Raw genomic sequence first — 17,704 nt, 5'->3', positions numbered from 1 at the left:
GGGTCTGTCTTTTTGTGACGCCGTGTGACGAGGGGGGGGGTCAAAAATCGTCCAACATCGCGTGACGTCATTTATGGACGGCCCCTTTCCTATATTTTGCACTCCTATCGTGTTTATGTATTTTTGTTGTTGTAACGTTGTTGACCCGCCCCTACTGGACATCTGTGAAAAGTGCTTTGTAGCTTATCGGATTCCTTCAGTGTAAATACTCTTAATTTAAAACAAACAAACTGTAGTGACGTCTTCGAATTCGCGCCAAATCCTTCTGTTGCGCGATGACGCCTTCGCAAAACCGGCGAGGTTGTACCCACGTCACAGCGCGGTTGTGCAATGACGTCACTGCGCGGTTGTACGATGACGACACTGCGCGATGACGGAAGCTTGTTAACGGTATGGGGCTGCTCGGCCAATCACGACGCGAGGTTGTCGCGGTGACGTCACGCGGCATTGGCGGAAACCTGCAGGGGGCGGACACGTGAGCGACGGAGCGAGGTGTGTTGGTGTTTGTTGTTGTTTGTTATTGTTGTTTTGTTTATTGTTCGCCCGGTGTTTAGTCGTTTCACTCAATGTGTTAACGGGTCGCTGGTAGACCCGGAGCAAGGCGGCGACGAGTTAGTAAGCCACGGCCATCAACAGCGAGAGATGTGTCTCTGGATGTGGTGTGCCGGGTGAGTTCAAGCGTTTATTGCTAAGCGGGTTTCGCGGATGCTTGGCGGATTTGCCCGCACTCGGCGCTTGCAGCTCATGCGTGCTTATACAGCGTGGTTGTGGTTTGTACGTGTTTATATTTCACTGAACTCGGATGATCGCTGCAAAGTATGATCTGTGTTTTGATTTAGTGTGCTGATCTTTAAAGGTGCATTGAAAAATGTTGATACTCGTATTGATGTTCCTGCTGTTGTGGAGTGACTCATGCAGCCAGCTATGGCTGCAGGGTTTGGTGGTACATGTTGTTTGTGTCGTTTATTGTGAAATTTCGGTCACAGTTCCTATGATCACTGTTACATTGCTTTTATGGCTTTATTTTGGTGATTTCGAAAAGTTTTTTAGGTTTGGCCATGTTTGTTTGTAGTAGTACGGAGTTAGACTGATGGCCTTAATCTAAGTTGTCTTGTGGTTGTTGTCGTTGTTTGACTTGCATCCCACTGGGATTTTTGCACAGCGTTGGTGTACGGTGCTTTTTGTGGAATATGTTGCTGTCTTTTCCTGGATTTTCTGTTTGCGCATAGTCACTTTAAGATGTTTTCTTGTTCATTTTTTTGTTGCGGTTGCACCCGATTCAAGAGCCGAATGGCTCACAAGGCTATATCAAATACATGAAACTGAAACGGTGGAGTTGCGAGCCACCTTGCTGTACAGTCAGCCGCGATGAGAGTGGGTTTTGGATCAACTCCTCTGTGTCCACACACATCGAGATGCGCTAACACGCGTGTTTGTACGGGGAACAAGGAGAGTTAATGCACGAGTGGGGGGCCCCGATACAGTTTATTGATTTTATCAACAAAACCCCCGTTTCGATTTAAAGCTTTCGTGACTGCAGGGATTCATATTCTTGGTTCTTTCGGTAAAGTCATGTAGAAGGGAAATAATAAAATAATAAAAATATAACAATAAAAAGTGGTTCGCACCTGATGACGATTGCTTGTGTTGCAATCGAAACGTCGTGAGGATGTTATTGTTTTATTTTATTATTTCCCTTCTACGTGACTTTACCGAAAGAACCAAGAATATAAAAACCTTCGTTATTTTTCCGTAGAGTCCTTTTTTGTATGGAGACGCAGCTGGCCGGTGACAAACGTCGACGTTGCTTTGCACTTCGCTGAGTTGTTGAGCTTCATGAATGCGATTTGCTGTTTGATAAAAAAAAGTTTCCCGAGAAAAAAATCCACTCTATATGGGACACAGTTGATGTGCCCACGTTATTTCTTGGTCACCTCAGGCCAAGGCCGTAGCCATGGAGCCAACATTGGGGGGGACCAAATCTTCCAGATCTGGGGGTCCCCCCCCCCCAGAAACAAATCTAAATTTGAAAACGAATTTCCTGCCTAAAATAAAAAAAAAATTCACTAACACATAGGATGGACGTTTTATTTATTTTTAACAATAATGTCTAATAGTGTATTGTATTACATTGAATCTAGATTTTTCTTTTTTACCTTTTCTTGTTCCATTGTATGCAATGGCAGAGATTATGGATTAATAAAGTACAACCATAACCACAATCATACAAACAGAAATCAATTTTATAGAAATATATTGGGGGGGACATTTTGAGCATATTTGAATATTGGGGGAGATTACATCCCCTTGCCTCAGACAGTCATCATTTCAACTCGTAACGCGTTGCCGCTCTCGAATAGAGAGAGAGAACGACTCTGAAGCACTCGAAGTAATCCCAGACAAGCGTGAAGAAGGCAGCAGCCACGCAACGAGCCGGTGTCAATTTCTCCCCAAGCTTTGCGGTCCTCTATGCTGTACTACGGTGTTATCAAACAATGTATTTGTACGTGCGAGGAAACCGGAGCACCCGGAGATAAACCCAAGCGTGTGGAGCGGGGCAATTCGTCATATTGAGTTAGCATGCGATGTGACGCTAAGTTCTGTCCACTCTTGTCTCGATATTACACCAGAGATCTTGACTTCCCATCCATGTATCTCGAGTTTGGAGCAGTGACATGACTGAGTGGTCCCAGAGGTTCACAATTCCACAGCTGCCCTGGTTAATCCTGCGTATGCATTAACTGTAAATACTGCTTCACAGTGGACGTTAGAGATTCCATGACATTTGAAAATGAGTAGGCCACGTGAGCTGTTGCCATGGTCAAAATGTGCCAAATTCCCTGCATATATTCATCTGGAGAACACTGAAAAACTGCTGCAGACTGCCTGTGAAAGATAGTGTCTTCGTGGTAATCTTGCACGAGCAACGCATCTGCGAATAATTTCATTTGGCCTTCGTGTGCAACCGAACTCCACGTCTCCCCATTACAGCGGGTATATCGACAATCACTTCCGTGTAACGCTGAACTCCATTCGTGCCTCCTCGTCATAACCAGGGATCCCGCGGTCACCGCTATGCTATTACTCTATGCCACATCTGCAGTGGCCCGTGAGGCGCCATGGAGCTGCCGTTGCATTGCTCGCGGCTGCTGCGGGACCTCAACGCACAGCGCGAGAGCGGCCTCTTCTGCGACTGCCAGGTGCTGGTGAGGGGGCAGCGCTTCTCCGCGCACAGGTGAAACAGCAGTGCCAGTGACCAAACGAGAATTAACGAGTTACGATCGGCAAGGCGATCGTGGTCGAATAACTCTGGTGACCGACATGGCGTTTTGGGAGGTCTGCATGGCGGCAGCACCTGTCCGCACACAGGAGGGTAGCGCAAAATTGCATAAGGAGGTATGGATAAAGTGCAGGTAATAGAGCGGGTAAAAGAAACGGGCATGGATGTATAAAACTTATCTATGTTACAGACATATTGGCTGTCAAGAAATATAAGTGACCGTGAGAGAGAGTTCATGACAAGACTGAGAGATCGTGACAACTTGGCGGTGATTCCTTGCAGCAGTGAATTGTTCACGGCTGTGGGTTATGATGAATAATGAGGAATTAGAAGTTGAATAAGAGGCGTTTCATTGCAAATGTGTAAGCTCACAGGACAAGCAACCCTAGTATGTGTGTGTGCAAAATGAATTACATCTTCATGACCAAGGAGAGGGGGAAACCCGTTGCTCAGCATTACAAATGTGCGTCTCTGCAACTGCGCGCAGGAATGTGCTCTCTGCCTGCAGCGTGCATTTCCGCACGCTCTTCCTCTCGAGTTTTCCTGAGCCGTTGGCCAAGTCATGGGACGACACGGGCGTCGTCACCGCGACACTTGACAACCTGGCGCCCTCCACCTTCGCTGTCATCCTCGATTTCATGTACACCGCACGGCTCACTCTTACCGGCCTCAACTCGGAGGACGTAATGTCAGCTGCCGGCTTCCTCCAGATGTCGGAGCTCGTCTTCGCCTGCAGGGGCTTCATCGGCGGCGGCCTGTTTGTTGGCTCACCGTCGGTGGCGGCTACCGATGCCAGCGATAACGTCGCAAAGGCCCCGCAGCCGTCGTCGCACAAAAACATAGCGTGGAAGGGTGGCGGGCAGCTCGGGTTTCTGAAACACATCAGCCTCAAACCAGCTTTTCCCTCGGAGACTTCGGCTCGACGAGGAAACCAAGGCACTGCCTTTGGGGCCAAGCGAGACTGTGAGACGCCGAACAGCAATGGTTCGGTCCCATTGCATATGGCCACGCACGCCAGTCAACTTAACATGATAGTCATCGACGTAAAAAACGAGCAGGTCTCTCTGGAAGAGCCACAGCTCCCAGTGGAGACCACCAACGGAGAGGCTTGGTCCAGCACCCCCCGTTCTCAACCCGAGAGCCACGACAGGGCCCAGAGAATCCTGGGCGCGAGGAGACGGGGCCCGCGCCCCCAAGCCTCTGCTCGATCCGACAGAACAGGCCGGCGCATGAGCCACAGGGACGAGGGCGCTGCCTGCATCCCTGATGATGCTGGTTTTATAATCATGACAGTCCCTCCGGACGGCATCAAACAGGAGCCGGAGGATTGCTCACCTTCAAATGTTGCAACGTTTGAGGTACGGCTTGCAGCTTGTACACGTACGTGGAGATACTTTTTACCATTGGCTTAGGGCGGCCAATTGGAGATTTGTGCCACCCCATTCGCTTGTTTCTGCAGTGCCACACTGACAGCGGAACTCGTGGAGTGTTTGTGTTAAAGCAACCTATTGCTGGAGTCCTATGCACCCTCGGATCTAACTTTGACATGGGTGAAAATTCATGAAGATCAGATTACCAAATCTGGAAATCAAATTCCAATCGATTCAAACCACTCCTTGTCTGTATAGTGTACATCTAAAGCTATTTGCCTATCCACTGCTGAATGAGGGCCTCCCCATGCCATGTGGGGGGTTATTTGATCAGCCACATTTTTTACATTTTACCCATACATTACTCAACTGGAATCTACATAGCAATCATCACCCCTCACTGAAAATACTTGGCAGGACCCTCCTGAAAAAGAGTAATGAGAGTAATACATTATAATAAGTAAAACACTTGGTGCTGGTTGGTACAGGTGGGCAGCGTTGATATGGGAGCATAAAAGTACAGTACAACAATGGACTTTGTTGATGCACTGCGTTCTGCTGCCCTCCCATGCAGTCAGAGCTTGTGGCAGCGTGTATTAAATCTCGTGGATCGACATTTTGGTCCTAGTGCAGATTGTCCACATTTTAAATGTTATGTTTGGTATGAATAAACCAAATTGATTTCCACTGGCAGGGTGACGAGTGGGAGAGCGTGGACAGCTCGATGGAGCAGCTCTCTCCAGGTCGGTGAATTATTTTACTGAGCAAATTTTTTTTCAAAGCGTGTCGCTCATGAATTACTCACTGAGCTGTCGGGAGATTTAAAGTCGTGTGCATGTTTTCCTGGTACAGTATAACCACGGGAGTCTTCTCATAATCCATTGTTGGACTCATTGATGAAGACGAGACAGCCACCGCTTCCTAGGCTGGGAAAACGTGTACAGAACGACTTGCACAGTAGCAAATGTGATCGTAGCAAATGTCATCAATTTGGTTTAAGATAAGATTTGTCGTACTTACCAGTGAATGTGAGAATTACGACATTGTGTGTCGTAAAATTGCGAGATTTTATGAGTAATCAGGACCACTTGTGATTCGATTGTTACTGCTAATAATAACATTACGTAATAAATGACAAATAATTGGTAACATTAATAGCATTCTCTCATGAGATCGGTCTACCATGCTATGTTAAAACCATTCCAACAAATTCAAAACGCCGCTGCCATTGTAATCTTTAATCTGCCCTTCCAATCTCACATCGCCCCTCCTCATTGAGCTATGCTGGCTCCCTGTTTATTATCGTTACCTCTTTAAATTTCTTAGTTTATAAATCTCTCCATGGCCTGGCTCCTCCGTACCTCTCTTCTCCCATCTCACTTTACTTTCGTGCCCGCTCTCTGTCTTCTAAATCTTTGCTGTCTCTGTTCCTCCTCCTCCTCCGTGCGTACAGTCTCGGTTTCGCTCATTCTCTCTCCTAGGCCCTCTTCACTGGAATAAATTGCCCTTACCCCGCAAAAAAACACCCACTCTCACTACCTTCCGCTCCTCTCTTAAGAGACCCACTTGTTCCCTCTTGCCCATCTTTCCTTCTCACCCTGTTGTCCTCCCCACTCGTACTAACGTCTTCCCCGTCCCCAACTCCCCATGGTCACCCAACATAAATCCACTCATTTAATTTCTATTTTTGTTTATTCCAGGTATCGTCACCACCACCTAATTTTACATATCCCATCCACTCATCTCATTTCATCTCGCCCACCATCTTGTACCATAGTTCACTGTATAGCGCCTTGGTTATACTGGTAGGTACCTCCTGGTTACACCAGCCCACAGGGGATTATTGTGTCTGTCGTGCAGGGACGGGCTGGGTGGGGAGGGGAGGGTGGGGCTGGGTGGGGAGGGTGGGGCTGGGTGGGGAGGGTGGGGCTGGGTGGAGAGGGGCTGGGTGGGAGGGGTGGGGAGGGGCTGGTCACCCCGTAGTGCCCTTATAAAACTCAACGTTTAACCTACTCACGCCGGCTTGTGCCCGCCCTCACAGTCGGGCATATTTTCGGAATACACCACGCCGCCGTTGAGCCTGGCCATTGACCGAGCAACTCAACATTCCTACCAGCTCCCTCCGCAGGAATGTGCTATAACATATGATAAGATAAGAGAAACGTACCTCAGCCAGAGCGATGGTGTCATGCCGGCCATGTTGCATTCAAGGTTGGTTGTCTTCCTGGTAGGCGATTGGTTCCCCTAAATGGGAGTTATAATGCCTTCACGACAGAGCTGCGACCTGTCTACGACTCCCATATTTACTTTGTCTTGCAATCCCTTCTCTCTTACGACATTTAGGACCGTGCCACAACCGTAGCCTACCGGACTTAAGAAGACGAAAGTTTCGCGCCGGCAATTCGGCACGAGAGGCCCACGTCTTCCTTGGCCCCCAGGACTTGGCAAGGAACCTGCAGTCGGAAGAGAGCGCCCTTTTTACCAAGTGCAGCGGCGATGATTTGTGGGACGCCGGGGAGCAGGGCGCACGTTCGACGGCCGGAGGATATCCTGGCTGCCGACCAAGGGACGGCTCCGCCTGGGAGCAGCAGGCCGACCTTACCGCTGCCGGCGAGAAGTGGGACGGCGGGATGGCCCTCTTCGCGTGCAACCACTGCCCGGTGCGTTTCACTGCGAAGGAGAACCTGGTGCGGCACCAGCGCACGGTGCACGCCGGGCAGAAGCTCAAGTTCTGCGAGAAGTGCCAGCGCAACTTTCGCGACAGCACTGACCTGCAGCGCCACCGTCTCTCCAAGCACTGGTGGCAGGGCCGCGACGGCACGTGCCCGTTCTGCCCCGAACGTTTCCGAGTGTCGAGAGAGCTGCTCAAGCACATCCAGCACTGTCACAGAGGCCTGGCTGCGTTCTGACTCGGCAACGCTGCCACCATCCCCCCCCCCCCCCCAATAACACTGTCCTAACGAGGAAGACATTTTTTATACATGACGTTTCGGGGCAATGGCCCTCCATATTTCTCTACTATGAAGAGCATTGCCCAACAAACAAAAAACACTTCTTATATATTCCTCCTGACGGCAGGATTAGTGACGATTTGTGTTGAGGTTTTGTTTTTTAATATGTAGATTAGTTTTTAGTTTGAGCCCACTGTTAATCCACTGTTGGATGAGAGCCTCCTGACACCGTGGGGTTGTATGACCGTAAATCAGCAAGTTGATTATTGTAGGTTGATATAGGACCGGTTAAGATATCGCTTGCCACTGGTGTTAGCCGTTGCCTGGTATCGAACTCGTTTTGCCGAATTCACTGCACAGTGCGTTAATCACCACTGCACTCAACATGTAGATGGTTGAATATAAATATCAAACGGTAAGGTATTATTTGCATACTCTTTGGTTCTTTCGGTAAAGTCACGTAGGTATAAAATAAAATAAATCACGACGTTTCGGGCGCAACACAAGCGTCCGTCATCAGGTGGGAAAGCGTGGTCTGCTGCTGAGGCAGACTGTTTTAAAAGGTTTGAAATGGGTGTAGCCCAAGGGTCATAAAGAAGTGGCCGGGGCTAGTGATGTTAATGTGAGATATTAGCATGTAACTGTAAGATAGGAAAGCGGCCTCCTAGACGAGGGCACTGAAGTGGCTATGTTATTGTGAGGGATTAGCATGATGTTAATGTGAGAAATTAGCATGTAACTGTAGAAAAGCAGGGTGAGCTTGAGAGCTCTAAGAGAGCGGCATAGAGAGAGAGACACAGAGAGTCGGAAATAACAGCTGACATAGGCAGGTAGGATGGAAACATCACAGTCAGTTAAGAATTTACCTGGTTAATAACTTCCTTCCAATGATTGGTCAGTTTGCACCCATCCTCTCGGTTGAAGTTGTGTCTGTGTTTATATATCTGGATGGCTTCATGAACAAATCTCTGAAGGTAGCCGGTAGGTTTGCAGAGTACCTCCGTCTTGGAAAAATCTATTTTGTGTGAGCCCACAGCGTTAAAACAATGATCGGAAACGGCAGAGGTATTGGTCCTACCGTGTTTCAGATCTGCCTTGTGTTCACGAACGCGGTCCAAGACATGTCGTTACGACAATGGCACGCAACTCCCGGCGCATGACGCAATAACACTGCTCTGTCGGTGAGAAGCACCCTGCTCCCGTAAGCAACCACACGTTCGATACCGTCGATGACCTGCGACAGAACGGCACCGATTCCTGTGTCGCTAGCGTCTGTGTCTGCAAGAATGAATGTTTTATTAAAGTCCGGGTAGCAGAGTGGTGGTGCGTCAGCCAATGCAGAATCCCCCGCAGCCCCGAACCGCTTCTGGGCTGTCTGCCGTTACAGGAAAGTACAGCCCATCTATGGCGCTACACATGTCAGAATTCACATCCTTTACAGATGGGATCTAAAACAGTCTGCCTCAGCAGCAGACCATGCTTTCCCACCTGATGACGGACGACGCTTGTGTTGCGCCCGAAACGTCGTGATTTATTTTATACCTACGTTACTTTACCGAAAGAACCAAAGAGTATGGATTCCTGCAGTCACGAAAGCTTAAAATCAAGTATTATTTGCATGTTTTGGTTTCACACGAGCCTGTAGTGTAGTTGATTATATTATTTGACAAGAAAGAAAAATGCATACGCACGGATTCAAGCGTCGCGCTTGACACGTGATTCCATCGCCTTAAATGGCGAGGTGAATCCTGTCGGTGCTGCCTTCGTTATCGGCAAGCTTCGGGCAACACTGAGGTCCATTTAGCTGTCTTTGTCTTGGGTGAGTTCCTAATAGAAATACAACTTTCTACAAATATTCTGTTCATATTGGATCCGCCCCTGTTGCCACCCTGCCTCCCCTGTCGCTAACGGACGTAGCTAATGCGGGCAATGCTTTTAACACCTGGTTGAAAAGCGCTGCAACTGGATAAGATTAATCTACGACGATGAATTATACATTATGTTAATGTAGAAGGAAGCCAATCAGCGTCAAGGGGTGGCCGAATATGGGCTTTTTCGATCCACAAATCGTTTCTTTAGATCCAAAAATCATGTGCCGCTTTCGATCCTGAAATCATGTGTCAGGAATCACTTTAACGATTAAAATAAATTGTGTTCAAAATATCAGCTTGTTCCACGCTCGAGCACATCCACACAGGTATTCAAGATATCAATACATGTGGCGATGTGTTCGATCATGGATCAAGCTTCGTATCGTAAAAAATCGGTCTATTCCCGTTTAATCAAGCATTGTCTTGTTAAAAACGTCCAATCCCGTTCCGGTATTACTTGTTTGGCAACGTCACGCCCAATTTCCCCATATATGGGCCTACATCTTCTTGGTTCTTTCGGTAAAGTCACGTAGAAGGGAAGTAATAAAATAATACAAATAAAACATAATAAAATAATTCTCACGACGTTTCGGCCACGACGCTGTCTCCCCGACAGACCTGGTCTTCACCTGAGGACGGCTGCTTGCGTTGTGGCCGAAACGTCGTGAGAATTATTTTATTATGTTTTATTTTTATTATTTTATTACTTCCCTTCTACGTGACTTTACCGATCGAACCAAGAAGATGAATCCCTGCAGTCACGAAAGCTTTAAATCGAAAAAAAATTGGGCCTACATCATTAACATAATCATTAATTCTCTCGCGGATTCATTGCATGCTGTTACAGCGCTGCAAATGGCAATGCAGTGCGCTCAACCCTTGCAAGGGACACTAGAGGGCGCATTGTTACCCACCACCCGCTTCGCTGCGCGCACAGTGAGAGGGCCTCGTGTAAGCGCCCGTACCCGCGTGTATAGATCTGTGGCTATGCGTCTCTTCGGTGTCCAATCGCACCACTTCCAAAATGCGCCACTCGTGATGCGTTGAGTTGGTTCACGAGGCAGTGAGAAGTCGAGAGACTGATTCAGCACTGCCGAGTTCATGGGTTTGAATCCGGGTTTCAGCCACCCGTGATTAAACCGTGTTCCCAAAGTGTAAAGAGACGGTGGTATCATTGCAGTTAGCAATGACTGTATGCATTGGTAACTAATGCTAAATTTGGATTTTTGCAGCTGTCTTCATTTCAATATTTTGATCCCCATCTGCCAACAGTAACTCCTAGGTACACATTCTGCTATGTTTCCCTGTGGTCTCCCCCCTGGAAGTCGTCTCCTATTATTTTCCAGCCAACTTGTGCATGACCTTTGTTTTGCTCATAATGTATTTATCCTGAGCTCAACTTTGCAACTTTAATTTGTTTAAATGTCTCCTTTGAGGTCACTCTCATAGACAGTTCTAATGACTGTCCTGCTGTAAGCGAGTCTGAAACGGTTTAATATTTTATAAGAGTATTTATGCCTTAATTTCTCCAATGAATTTTTTGGAAAACATTTTACCGTGGCTGTGCATAACTTTTGCGAATATGCCTCAACTCGCCCAGCCCCATTACATAGTCCGATCTCAATGTGGCCGTTCCATTTTTGTAAATGCATTTCATTGCTCTTCAATATGTTTTATTTAGGCCTCGGGTTTATAAGAGCTTGGATGACCGCATCCATTTACAGTGAGTTGAATACCTTTCCATAGACCACAAAAGTTAGGCGCAATGGTATTCGAAATGCATCGGTCTTCTCGAAGCCGATTTTTGTACTGTATGTATGTAGGAGCCAAGAGAAGAGTGCTCTTGGAAATATGAATTTGATAATAATTGAGATTTGGAATGCTCTGCACAGTATTTGTTTGCTCTCGAAGGGAATGACTCCAGAGGGGTGAGTAGGAGCCACAGACGAGTGGGAAACGCAGCAGCCAGCACAGGGGACGTCACTCAAAGGGACGATGGCGATGGAGTGGCAGTCAAAGGAGTAAACGCGCCAGAGAGGGTCGACAGTGGAGTTGGGGCCATGAATTCGGCCTATCCAGCAGTGGATAGGTCATGGCTGGTGATGATTAGAGCTCTGGAAATTAAGTGATTCACTCATAAGAGGTGGGTTGACCCCCCCCCCCCCCCCGGTCGAGGTAGTTCTGTGATTTCTTTGGACGCTAGGTGGTGCTCCACTCACTACCAACAGACTCGATTTAAATGTCCTCTGACTGGGTACCTCGAGCACAATTGTGATTGGTGGAAAATGGGGCAAAACATGGAAAAGGCTCTCTGCTGTTGTCAACAGCTTGCCAAGCACATGAATGACCTTTATCATTTGTTTTGTTTAGCAATTTATAAATGTGCCTCGTTTGCTTTCTCGGGATCAAATAAATATGCTATATACAGCTTGCATTTTGGTATTTTAATAAAACCTGAATTACAAATATCTCATTTTCCGTGGCCGAGTGTCCAATCTTAATGGTACGTGTTCCGACATGACATCGCACCGTCAGTTTGCGAAGAGGAAGGACCATTGGCAATAAAAATGTGTTTTCCCTCTCGGGCCATAGTGTTATTGACAAATGCGTTGTAGGGTGTTTTGTTGTTGTTGTCTGAATGCTTAGAGGTCACTTAGTCTGCTAACAGTAATTCATAACGCCTCGGCAGCGGCGTTCAACGACAATAACCAGCGATTAAATTCACTGTCCACACGTCGCAATCCCCACGGGGGGGGGCGCATCGTGTAAAGCGGAGAAATTAATTGGCAATGACATCCAGACAGTTCACCTTATATTTCTTAATTAGACATGCAAAGGGAGCACTTGGCGTGGTGAAGGCTGTAAACGCCCCCCCCCATCTCAGCATCGGCTCAGCGGGGGGGGGGGCTAGAGCGGGATGAGCCCCCTCCCGCATCCCCCGCCGCTAAATTCGTAGTTGAGTCGAAAAATGTTTGACAGAATATTTAACACCAGTGGCGGTTTTGCCCAGAGTTTGTGCACAGATGGCACTGGATCTGCCACGATGCCCTTTCAGATTTTGCAAGCTTCACGCGATGATACGGACAACAATTCGGTACTGTAGTCGGATGGGGGTACGGTGCGAAAGAAGTTCATAGTGTACGCACAAGTGGGGGGGGGGGGGTCCGTGAGAGCCGCGGCAGAATGCGTTGATGAGGCCGTTTAAAGTTGTTTGCTCTAACATTGTGTCGAGTTCGTTGTATGCGCCGAGAAACAAGATCACGCTGTGGGTTTGGCTCGCAGTCGGACGAGGAGCCCAGGGTTTCGGAGAATGGGAGACGCTGCCTCGGGGCGGTGGACGGGTCGCGGCGGGGGGTGGGGGTTGTACGAGCTTGAGATATTTGTCAGTGCGTTGGTAACGCCGGGGACTGGTGAGCGTGTGAAATCCAGCACGCAGCACGACCCGAAACCCACCCAAATGCCGTAAAGCGCACAGGTGGCCCCAGGGACTTGTAATTCGACGCGCGGCACACACAAAGCCATTATATATCTACGTCGCGGGGCAGTGTAACAACACAAGGTTGTACTTCTGTGCCGAGTGGGTATGCGGTGTCAAGGAAAACCGAAGAGACTCTTCCCTCTATGATTTACAGGCTTCCCATGAATACACCTCACCATGAAAACACTCGTGAATTGCCCGGGTACTTTTTGTTTTCACAGACTCGTTGCTTAAATCGAGGCGGAAATTATTTTGGAAATTAACCGGTTGGCCAGGCGCGTTTCATTCCGGAAGAGGGAACGCACAAATGGCCACTTGTGTTTCTTAAATGACGATAGTTTAACTTGATCCATAATACAGGTCGCGATCTAAAAAACCTGTATTATGGATAATATTGGTCGTGTGTTAAACCAGTTTAACTTGGGTCTGTCCGTGTTGGCGAACAGTCTATCTTCGTACCCGGGAATTATTCCGTGATAAATAACAGCCCAGGCCAATGCACAGGTGTAACGCTTACTCGGAGGCCTGGTCCAACCTGGAATGAATGGGGATTTAAGAAAGAAGGATTTACCGGGGCATCCTACCCCCGGATTATCCCGGATTTTTGAGGCCTATATGCTGAACCTTAACTAACAACAACACCGCCACTAGGGGCATGATAAACACATGGCTTCGACGTGATTTCCCTCATATGTACCCACGGATTCATTTCAGCCAAAGTCTGTTCGGGTTGGTGACCCAGAAAAAAAATGTCAGCTCCTGGCATGCCACGATCCAGTATCAAGATGTCATCAACTACCAAAGCCACTAATGCCACCACACCTCGCCACAGCGTTTATACCCTCTGCGAGATCCCACGTTCCCACAGTCGATACTCGGTGTCCAAGGATCTGCCCTGATGGTCCTCCACCGTCGTGACCTTAGGTCATCCCTTGGGTCACCAGACTCGTGGAGGCCACTGCATTGCGCGTGTCAGCAACGGGCCCTCCTTCATCCTGCAAACGCGTGTCCTACCCAGCGCAACCGTTTGTTTATTTTTTAATAAAATATCTACAACACTCACCACATGCCGCATTCTACACTGACCCTTAGGCATTGATTATCCCACCTTGCTACGAAATTCCCAGCATCCGTCCTCAGACACCTTTACCTAAAATGCCAGCGACTTATGTTTCAAGCCGCTTAAATTAGTGTCCTGCTATCCTGATCCGCGCGGCAGCATTGCACCCAGTCCACCTCGTGTCGTAGGACCCCCTCCTCCCTCCCCCGAGGCGCAACTCCAAGTCTCAGCAGCGGCGACCCGGAAAATTATTCGGCGAGAAATCAAAGCCCTGAGCCGACCCCCGTGGAAAGGTTTTCACAGCAGGTTTCATTGCAGCAGCAGCGGCAGCAGCAGTGGCAGCCGCGGCATCAGCAGAAGCATCGGTCCCGTGGCCCCATTACCGCTTTACGGATAAATCCATCAGGAGCTGGCTGGATTTGGGGGGCGAGGGGGGTGTGTGGTGGGGGGCCATGGCGACCTACTCTTTTTGTCCCCGCCGCTCAATCCTCTGACCTTGTTTTTTGGCGGGAACGCAGCTGGCTGCTGTTGGGGGGGGGGGGGAGAAGTGCATGGCTGGGTTGTGGTGGTGGTGGGGTGACATTTTCCGATGGTCGTTTGTCTTGCAGCTCTTGGTGGTGGGACTTTTTTTTTCCCACCACACAAGCTCTCGCTCCAGAAATTCCAAACCCCAGACACGTTGTATAGTACTCGTAGCAGTAATGCAATGATGATGATGATGATAATAATGATGATTGGCATGTTAACCTGTCACCAGCCCAGGACAAAAAGGTCTGCCCGAGTAGACATGAAACGTGAGGCAAACGTTCAATGGTGACTAAGAACGTCACCATTCCGAATGCCGGCTGATGTTATGGACAATTAACCCAACAGCTGCCAAAATACGGGCGGACCCAGTAAACATGGAACGTTGGGCCGTCGTTGGTTCAACGCTTTCAACCATGTGCCAATGTTGAGCCAACATTGTTACCTGGGGAGAGTGTTACTAATGTGGGCAGGAGAGGCATGGCAACTCGAAACTCCCACAACCTCCCTTGGGTTCCCATACAAATGGGAGAAATCATGATCATTGTTATCCATGATCAATCCACTGCTGGATAATGGCTTCCCCTTCCAAGCTATTACCATCTCTATCCTTCTCCCACGAGAAACAATTTGTTAAAATAAAAATATCCCCATTGTATTGAACAAAACTTGAGTGGCATGTATGTATGTTGGACTTCTTTCTCACCTTACGTAGCCAACCGTGCCAATCGGAGGTGCGGGGGGGGGGGGTGGAAGGACAACAACACTAAACAGTTCCAAAGAAATAAGTTTTCAATCTAGATTTAACATTCACATTCTCATAACATTTTCCAAAGTGTTATTAGGTTACGTTGGCCACTGCGGGCGTTGTTTTATGGACATGCTGCTGATCTTCAATAATTTGGTGACGCTGCGGTTCGGATCGTTGTTGGCCTAACCTTGTTGGCCTAACCTTGGTCCAAGGTTCCACGTCTGCTGGACGGTAACACAATCACGTTTTACGTGTTTGGAAGTACATACATTTAGATTTGAAGTTTTCGTGACTGCAGGGATCCATACTCTTTGGTTCTTTCGGTAAAGTCACGTAGGTATAGTAAGAAACAATTGCTGAAGTAGCAATTGCTTCTTGCTGTGGTTGTCCTACCTGATGACGGACGCTTGTGTTGCGCCCGAAACGTCGTGATTTAATGTATATTATACCTACGTGACTTTACCGAAAGAACCAAAAAGTACATAAATTGCCCAAAAACGTCGCATATTTCATATAATTCGTTTAAGGCCACAATGCTATTGATGAATGTGCTGAGTTTGTGTTGGCCGTGATTGGACAGAATCTGTCACATGTTGCGTGTTTTGATTTGACACGCACTCAATTGCCCCACCATATCTTTCCACTTGCATCTTTCTATGTCGCCTTCTCGCCTTCTCAATCTTTGCTGTCTCTCTCTCTCTGTTTCTCCTCCTCCTTGTGCTCAATCAAAGCTTTCGCGCTCTCTCTCTTCTCGCCCCCCATTTCACTGGAACACACTCCCCTCTGCACATTAGGCAGTCACCTTCGCTCGCTAATTTCCACTCCGCACTCAAAACTCACACTCATTGTTCCCGAGCTCACCCCACGACCCCTTTAATCTCGCCCTCATAACCGCCACCGTTACTGTTCCCCCTTCATAATCTCATTATACGGCTCTCACTCATTCCCAATTCATTCAATCCATTCATCACTGATTTCACGCATCGCGTCCTCTCATCTATTTCATTCATCTCATCGCCACCGTTACATTCACGCGACCTGGCGCTTTATGAATTCCGTGAAGATAAGATTGGGTCCTAGAGGCCTTTGCGAGCAACAGCAAAAAAACATCTCAGCCATTCTCGATTCACCGATAGATGGAGGCCTCCCCACGCCACGTCAGTTGTTGTTGTCATACTTCACCACGCTGGTCACCGCGGATCGGTGGAGATGGGGGAGGTGGAAGCCACCGTCGGTTCTTGTATCATTGGCCACTGACATTAGCCGTGGGCGGGAGTGGAACGGGGGTCGTCTCGTTCGCAGTGCAGGGCACTAACCGCTATAGCCACCGTTTCCGTCGCCACATTTATTCATTCGATTAGCACGGTGGGCTACGTACGGTGCGAAAGAAGTTCATATATATATACAGTATAGGACTCATAAATGTTATCTTCTTCACACATATAATGCAAGTTTGAAAGGAAGTGTGCGTTCTTATCCATCCTAAGGATACATCTTTTCCGATAACTTAATTATTTTGAATAGGCTTCACACAATAAATGAATAGAACAATAATAACTAATTCGTTTACTGAGCCGCCTGACTGGCAGCCGTGCACAAACACTGTCCAGGCACACATCCTGCTTAGCTTCTGCGACCTGATGGGACCATTGGACACGGATCCCAGGTTGGTTTGGTCACGGGCCACAAACAATAAGGGAATAGAAAATGGGTGCCATTGATTTCTAGATGCACGATTCGATGCACGTGTCATGAGAATCTATTTTAATTGCTAAGTAAATTTTAATTGACTCATCGACCGGCCTTCACAGGCCCCCAAATATGCACTTTGTTCACGGTTTGCCGAGCACAGTCGGTCCACACACGCAAAAGTCCAATGGCGAGGGGAGTGCGTGAAGGTTGTTGGGTGGGAGGTTGGATCGGCCACTGAACGGCACGGAGGGAGTTCGTCTGTCCTAAAACTCAGCAAAAATATCTACTTATTTTTCTATTTTACCAGGTAAGGCCCACTGAGATATGTCGCTCTGGTTCAGAAGCGACCTGGCCACAAACGATAGCTCGACGAAGTGGCTTATCACGTGGAAATCTAAAGCAACTAAGTATGCTTCTCAACGTGGAGGGAAAAAACCGGAGGACCCGGAGAAAAATCCACGCGACCACGGAGAGAGGGACACGAAAACTCCGAAATATACAGCAGGGAGTCAGGGTCGAGATCGAATCCACGACCTCCTCCTGCATACCGGGCGAGGCGGCTAACTTCTCGCCACCGTGGTGTCCGAATAGCGGAGGATCTTTCCTACGTCGTGTGCGAAAACACCACGGCGCACCGGTCTGTATCGTGCGTGGCCACCGGAGCGTCGGAGCCAGGCCAAATGTGCGAAACGGCGTCGCCGACACAGGGACACGGCGAAGACTTCG

The 17,704-nt window shown here is 48.3% G+C and overlaps 1 protein-coding gene across 3 annotated transcripts; it reads left to right on the top strand.

The window, feature by feature from the left end:
- Window positions 1–409: 409 nt before the first annotated feature.
- Window positions 410–11,945, top strand: LOC144732158 (uncharacterized). 3 transcript variants are annotated; one of them, XM_078613516.1, is made up of 5 exons: window positions 410–668; window positions 3,104–3,235; window positions 3,768–4,638; window positions 5,345–5,393; window positions 6,994–11,945. In XM_078613516.1, the coding sequence occupies exons 2-5, from the start codon at window positions 3,120–3,122 to the stop codon at window positions 7,557–7,559; spliced, it is 1,602 nt and encodes a 533-aa protein (XP_078469642.1). In that variant the 5' UTR covers window positions 410–668; window positions 3,104–3,119; the 3' UTR covers window positions 7,560–11,945. The 3 variants fall into 3 exon arrangements, with proteins under 3 accessions (XP_078469642.1, XP_078469626.1, XP_078469634.1); XM_078613508.1 differs by having other exon boundaries at window positions 412–492; XM_078613500.1 differs by having other exon boundaries at window positions 410–3,235.
- The last annotated feature ends 5,759 nt before the right edge of the window (window positions 11,946–17,704 follow it).

The sequence above is a fragment of the Lampetra planeri genome, chromosome 2, assembly GCF_965212315.1.
Source record: "Lampetra planeri chromosome 2, kcLamPlan1.2.h2, whole genome shotgun sequence".
Taxonomy (NCBI): domain Eukaryota; kingdom Metazoa; phylum Chordata; class Hyperoartia; order Petromyzontiformes; family Petromyzontidae; genus Lampetra; species Lampetra planeri.
This window is presented reverse-complemented; position numbering and strand designations above follow the sequence as displayed.